The 7,734-nt window shown below is 37.3% G+C and overlaps 1 protein-coding gene across 1 annotated transcript in view; it reads right to left on the reverse strand.

Annotated features, from left to right (window-relative positions):
* Positions 1 to 7,728, reverse strand: part of LOC108674385 — an 8,583-nt gene extending 855 nt beyond the window's left edge. The window contains exons 1-5 of the mRNA XM_018162324.1: positions 7,700 to 7,728; positions 4,529 to 4,685; positions 3,539 to 3,693; positions 3,090 to 3,264; positions 1,415 to 1,488 (exon numbers count right to left, since the gene is read on the reverse strand). Of these exons, the coding sequence (XP_018017813.1) occupies positions 1,415 to 1,488; positions 3,090 to 3,264; positions 3,539 to 3,693; positions 4,529 to 4,631 (507 nt within the window). The 5' untranslated portion in view covers positions 4,632 to 4,685; positions 7,700 to 7,728. The remainder of the gene's footprint in view (positions 1 to 1,414; positions 1,489 to 3,089; positions 3,265 to 3,538; positions 3,694 to 4,528; positions 4,686 to 7,699) is intronic.
* Between the last annotated feature and the right edge of the window lie 6 nt (positions 7,729 to 7,734).

The following is a 7,734-nucleotide window of genomic DNA, read 5'->3' on the forward strand; positions in this document are numbered from 1 at the left end:
TTTGTCACTCAGCGAGCGCACCATCTCACTCAAGGAGTTTACTACATCATTCAACAATTTCGACTCATTGCCGTGCTCTTCCACCAACTCCTCTCTTTTTCGAGCACCAAGAGTTGGTTTTTCGCAATCACGGCAAAACCAATGAAGCAATTTAGATTTCTGGAGAAATGTGTACTCCTTAGAGCTCAACTTCGAACAGCTGATACAAATGAGATCTTCACATCGTTCACAGGTGACCGTCTGGACTTCGCTCAAAAAGACCTCTTTGCAGTACATGCAAACTTTCATCTCTAGCTGGGCTGATTTGGTTTTATTTTGTATTCTAGAGGCCGTAGGCGGCTTTCCTCTAGAGGCCGTTGAGGGCTTTTTGACTATCTTTTTTATTTTCTGTCCAGCCATTATTAAATGCACGAACTAGTTCTCTTGAACGGAGAAAAGGACGGAGAAAAATACAGAAAAGGACGGAGAAACATACAAACCTGAGTTGAGTTGAGTATAGTAAAGTTCCCTCGAAAATTCCGGCTGAGGAACAGCTGAGCTGCAGCTGGCGAGGGAAAGACAGACGTGTGGTGGGGGAATCATGGGATCGACCGTGAGGCGGGTGGAGAGGGGGAGGTGTAGGGGCCAAGAGGGTGGGAAGGGTATAGGTAGGCGAGGCCTGAGCGTACTCCTGAGCGTAGTTCTTATCAGCATGAAATTGTTGATGTTAGTTAGTTACTGTCCTCTTATTCTCATCATTAATTTTGGTTTCAAGCAGTTTCTTATCATATAAATAAATATCACGGTCCTGTTGATTAAATCATATTTTGTAATTTATTAACTGGCGATGAAGTTGATCTTCGGAATGTGTCATATGGAAATTTGACTAATTTTCTAGTTATTTTCTTCCATTATAATAACCGAATTTGATTTTAATTATTCTAATAAATTCACTAGTATCGAAATCATCGATATTTTTTTGGATTTTAACATTTTATTCCAAAAGTCTCATCATGCAGTATGACAAGACCGGCAGAAAGGAAGTTAGAATAATTTTTGTATATTAGGTACTTAATAATTATTACCGATTTTAAAATAATTGAATATCCTTCAATTCTCGAAGCGAGAGTTATGTGAGAATTATTCTGCAGTTTATTGGGAATTATTGTTAGAATTTGTTTTTAGCAAAACTTCTTTGTATTAACATTTTCTTACTTTGCCAGAAATTTGAAACAAGGAGATCCAAGTAAACGGAATTCCTAAATCGAAAGGATTATATTTACTGAGAAACGCCTATCAACGGTGCAAGTAGCTTTTACAACAATAAATAATAATAAATGCGCTGGTCAATATGAAATTAAGAAACCTAGAAGAAACCTCTTAGCTAGAATTTTTATAAGAAGAACAGAGTTTAATTAAATTTTTATAGATTTACCTCATTAAAAGCTTCAGCACCGAGTACACTTCGGAATATCTTGGCATTCCCCAGCCTGCGCGAGGCCTTAGAAGCTGCAAAAATTATGCATTACTCTGTTCAATAAAAAACACCGATAAAAATATGGCACATTTTTGTTAGATTAGATGCGCAAATCTCTCAATAACTGAAAAGAAATGTTCATTAAATAGTATATGATTTGATACTCTAACAAGCACCAGTGACTTCCTCGAGTGAGACAATAGGCTTGGTCAGGAAAAAAAGAAAAATGGGTGAAAAAATTTCTTCGTTTATGAGCAAGCTGTATTAATATATAATTAATACAGCCTAATAATTAATTAATTATTTAATTAATTAAGCTGCCCGTATTAATTAAGATTATTTATTTATAGGAAGGTTGAATTTATAATTTACTGGATTTTTTCCATTCATTTATTCGCGGCAAAACACTCGCATCATAATTAATAAACTGTTATAGAGTTTTGCACCTATATTGAGAAAAGGTTTCCGACAATTATAGTTTTTGAAAAAGAAGAGAGAGACTGGATTCAGACCAGACAGAAGAGACCATCAGTCATGCGAGATTGGCTGACATTTGGACAATCGCTCGCTATCTCATAAAGGATTATAACACCGCTCTATCGAGTGCTCAACGTATCATTTAATTGTTTCCCTCTCCTGCCGATCCGCCTTTATTGTGTGATACATTGCCATGAGATTTTTCCATCCCTGATAAGCAAAATCCTTGCGATTTCTGATCACCATTGTGCCTGAAGCTTAAAATCCTACTTCAGCAAGTGTGCGGTGACTATACATGTATATATATGTGACTATAAGTGTATACGGTGACTATGTATATATACGACGAGGTTAGACCATGCCTCAATTGACTGCCTGAACCCTTCTAGCGCCATCACCTGCTTTTAGTTATTATCAATACGTCTGGCTTAGGATTCAAGATTACATTTGCATTGAGTGAGCCATTGTAACTAAGTTAATTATTTGTGCAGAAAATTGGACGTTCTAAAGCTATCTAATACTCTACAAAGGAATAAGCTTGAAGAGGAAGGAATACCTGTCGTTCCAGGAGCTTCGACTAGAGACGTCATTGTGACGTAACATGTACCTCGTTAAGCTTGTGATACGTTAATGGAAAGTATAATTTAATTTGTGAACAGATCAATTTATCTACACCAAAGCAGATGGGTGTAAACTTCGAATAACTTGTTTTCCGATGTTTTTTCATTAAAATATTAAGTCATATTGTTTTCTTTATCACAATATATGACTTACAAAATATGAAAATACACGCGCAATGCACAGTAGACTTTTGATCACGATCAGTACATATGCTAGTGGTTCCCCGCTACAAAGCTGTTATCTTAACCCAACTGCTTATCTTTAAGTGTACCTTCACACCCAACGAAAAGTTTATTCATGGATTGGAATCGACTAAGTCTTTCTCCTCGTCTTTGAGTCATTTCTCACAGATTCGGGGTATTTGGGTAGCTTTTTTCGAAGTATTTACCGGTATACAAATGATGTGGCAATATTAATACAAAAATAAACGTTAGTATTTAAGTATCACTCTAAATTCCAGAAATATTTTGCTTAAAATGTCACCAAAGAATAAGATAGGCTAAAATTTATTTGGAAATGCATTGCTCTCGTTTACCTTTGATCATGAGCTCGACGTCATCAGGATGGCTGAGGCAGTTGGGATCTACGATTGGTGGATCGAAAGGATTTTTCGACCTAAGCGTGATCGAACCAACACTCTTGGGTCTGGCAAGCGTCGGGATCATGTAGTAGCCATCTCTTCCGTAGATTGGTCGAGTGTAATCTTGAACCTAGGAAAAACTTGTTAGTTTGCAACTAAATCTATGCAATCAGTTATATTTTATGATTCTGATGGTATAAAGCGATTTCTCCAGCGCTTCATCAGTAATAAATTTATTCGTTTCTTTTATGAATGAGTGTTGTTTTCTTTGACTTGGCAAACGTGCTTAATAGCACGTCTGCAATTTATTTATTCAGTAGGAACATATGTTCATAGAAAAAGTTATATTGCATAGGAAAAAATTAAAATAATATCAGCAAGAAACTGAATCACACGTGAATAACCGATTGCTTAAGTGGTTGAAAGCTGGCCAGGCCGTATAATTGACCCTCCAGCATGCATATCATGGCTATGTGCGTGTCAGGAACATGGGGCTCGTGAGGGCTGTCGATGTTCAGGTGATACAGCGCACACACTCCGAGCGGAGCTGTCAACGGACCTGTCAGCCCAACAACATTTTCATTATAGAAATAGTAATAGCAGTTTCAACGTTGATTAGGCCATTAGGCCTGTCGCCGAGTCTTAACATCACAGATCATTCACTGCTTGTTGTGGTCTCAAACACGCAACTCATTGCTTCGATTCTGCCCGGTCTCTTTGCCGATTCTGACCAGAAACTGGCGCACAGAGCTGAGATCGAACCCGCGCCTCTCTGCAACAATCCTGGTACCCTAAACTGTAACCACTGGGCCACCCTTTATTACTTCAGCATTATTGACCACCAAGTAATCTTAAATGATGATTGAAATGGATTGCAATGCATATGAAGCACACAGAGGGTATTATCCAGACGCCATTGGTCAGAGAGTTATTCCTTATCCTCGTATCTGTAATTTTCGAATGTTGGCAATAAATTATAAAAAACAGTTTATTTCAGTTTGCACGCTTTTCTCTCATGGAAAGTTCCATGGACCTAATAATGCGGAGTATACTTGAATCCCATGTTTTCAGTCCGCTCTTAAATTTTAATATGACTGATTAATATATGATTGAAAGGTATTCGCTAGCACAATAGAATTTAGTATTATTTATAAATTTAATAAATTATTCTATTAATGAAAATCGTATTATTTGATCAAAACTGTTAGGGAATGTCTTGACATCTAACCTCTTTGAATTCGTCTCTCACATCATTGAATTCCAGTGAATGATCCAAAATTTTCATGAGATAATTTTCAAGTTCTTAAATAGACCAGCAGTAATATTAGAACAAATAAACATATGCAATACTGCAAACAAATGGAATCGCTACTTTCCCGGATTATGTCATTTACCTGATCTCCTTTCTTGATAGTCCAGCATTGCTCTTTTACCAATCCTCGTAAAAATAGGAGTCGAGATGTTGGGGTTGATGGTCCAACTTATTCCCAGAACCATTACGTGATCTTGTAGGTTCTGTCCAACCCCCGGAAGGTCGACTCGAGTTTTAATCTGTTGGGGCAAATAATATTCGTATAAATGTTTCTAAAATCTTATATTACGCGAACATAGATACCGTTATTACGTTATCTTTTTTATAAAACTAGTGTAAAATACAGGAAAAAATGAAACAATGAAGTGTAAAGTTATTAATGTTACAAGAATGTCAAAGTAAGTTCAGAAGCGAGGCTTCAAACGAACAAATTTTTCAGGGTAGAAATGCAGATGGCACATCCTAAACAACATTTAAATTATTTTCAATTGAAATTTTGAAAAGTTATGGCCACCACGTAGCGAATTCACAAAAAATATCAGTCTTATGCCCTTAGAATTAGTGTGGCCAGATTATCAGAAATAAATCTAAGTAACCAATCATTACAGCACAAAAGTTTTCAAACCTGGGGTTGAGTCTCAATGGATGTTTCGATTGATAAAACATTCTAGATTATTCGAATCAAATTCATCTACATTAGTTACCCTATCATACTATCTTTTCACCATCGCCATCTCTTGGGATGAGATACTAATTAAATGAATCGTACGCATGCGCTGATGATCTGACTCAACCAGGATTCGTGTCAATTGTATGACCGGGTACGCACACAGTGAAAGCAGGTTGCCAGCGTGCTGGTTACCTGCTCAGGCTGGCGCCTGAAATCATAGGATACAGAAGCCTATTCGTACAGGTTTTCACTGTGAACACTAACATTATTATCCTATGTTCATTCTCGTGGCAGGTTGGAGCAGGTTGCCCGCGCGGGCAAACCTGCTTTTACTGTGTGCGTACCCTTAAAGTTCTTCAGTGGATGTCATAAAACTGAGATTCGCCTGTGAATATCACCTTCCATCTTCCGACAATCTAGATCAGAACTCGAAAAACGTGCTCAATATTCTATATCAAGTATGTTGGACACTTAAAATAAAATGATGATTCTGGGGAAAGGGATTCCATGAAATTTCGAAATTATTTATGTAGCAAATGCTTTTTCATTTCATAATGATTGCGAAAATAACACCGTACAATCGTCGCACTTTTATAAGCATATTCAAAATATTTATAACTACCTTATATAATAGAAGAAAAGCGTTTTAATATATAAGTATCCCAAAAGAACAGCATTACTCAGTTGCCATAGTAAATACGGTTAGCAAAAAGCGAAGCAATACTGCTCTTCTTTTTCCATATACTCAGATGTAAGCCTTGACATCTGAGTATATGTAAGCCTCCGTGACACCCTTGGCAACAAAGTCAAACCCCGTACTATACCGAACAACGGCTCCTGCAAAATAGCGAGAGTTCTCCCAGAGGCCGGTGTATTCCATAAATTTAACTTCAAAGAAGGTTGTGGATTTCTTCATGTTATGGATTACATTAGAGTTATTGGAGTAACAACTGCGACATTGAACTACCAATTCTCCTACCACCAGAGACAAGCACACAACCATACCAGGTCTCAAAGCATTATCAACAAGCAACTTCATCTCAAAATCGTCGATGAATTCGACAGGCTTCGTGACACCCTTGACAACAACGTCAAATTCCAAACTAAACGCAACAAAGGCCACTGCAAAACGCGGGTGTTATCCGAGAAGCCGGTGTAGTCTATAAATTTTTCTTCAAAGAAGGTTGTAGACTTTATGTTTTAGACACCATCGGACAAATTGGACTAACAATAAAGACACTGAGCCGCTGTCTCGTTAGCTACCTTCAAACCAGAGGGCAAGTGAACCACATGAGACAAGCTCACAACCAGACCGTCACTCGCATAATGCTGTAGGTACTCGCCAGCATCGTGATCAAGCAGTGGCCCGACAGCAACCGACCGGCGATAGCTGAACCCCTCATCTCTACAGCTTTGACTCCAGCTATCTATCTTCTAATTACAGGATATGTCTGAACTCTGGGAGAACTTTCCGAGTAAATCTTGGTTCAAAATTGTACTGTTGTATCCTATTTATATATATTATGTACTCACTGTATTTCCAGCGAAATTTCAATATTTAATGCTTCCTCTAATGTGAAAATGAATATTCGTTGCATTCGAAACGTCGATAATAAACAAAAACTACTTCCTGAAACTTGTCTGTCAATCTACCATCATCTGAGAATTGTTCCACTCTCTGATAATTTAAATCAACGAATTCTCTGGTCTTCAATCGTACATGTATAACAAGCAAATTCTGCCATCTAATACTAATTGTAGATGTGAGCCTGCATATTTTCGGAAACACGTATGTATATGATGTAAATAATTATATTAGGTTATAAAATGTGTAGTTAGGCTGAAGCTGCTTATAAATGCAAGCTTTGTCGAAGATCAGAAAGTAACTTTCATTATCAATTTTCATTTTTGTTTGCATTTTGTGAAATGAACTTCTATTTGGATTGGGAACTTCAAAGATTATTTTTCCAAGTGATATTTTATTTTATTTGTTCGAAGTTTCGATTACGACTTTTCGTGAACACTATATGAAGATGAACGCTGATTAAACAGTGCGATTTCAACACAGATAAGGCAGTGAGCTCTCAACACTGATAGGATAGAATAGAAGTGTCGGCACTGAAGAAATAGGCCCATGAACTGTTGCCGATTCTTGTACTTTTCGTGACAGTGCGATATTGATGTGAAATTTTTAATGTTTGCATATCTTCTCTTTTCAGGTGATAATTTAGTTGAATGAAGCTCCATTCTAGCAACCTTTGTTTAAGACCTATAGGACTTTCAGGCTCATTACAGATATCAACACTGATAAGGCAGTGCGATATCAGCACTAATGAGGTAGCGCGATATCAACACCAAAGAGACAGTGCGATACAAACACTGATAGGGCTTTCTCTAATTAAAAAATCTCATAGTACGAAAACTTTCATTTCGCTTCGTGTCAATTGAGAATGATATCGAGTCAGTTTACAACGTTCAGTAATCGCATATGTATTCAATTAAGAATCTTTAAGAAAGCGCGAAATTTTAAGCCGCGATAAATGCAGATCGAAGTAACAAAGTATATCTGTGTTATGTATTTACCCCGAGTTTTTCCAGATGTTCACGGGGTCCGATCC

The sequence above is a fragment of the Hyalella azteca genome, unplaced genomic scaffold (assembly GCF_000764305.2).
Source record: "Hyalella azteca isolate HAZT.00-mixed unplaced genomic scaffold, Hazt_2.0.2 contig5218, whole genome shotgun sequence".
Classification (NCBI taxonomy): Eukaryota; Metazoa; Arthropoda; class Malacostraca; order Amphipoda; family Hyalellidae; genus Hyalella; species Hyalella azteca.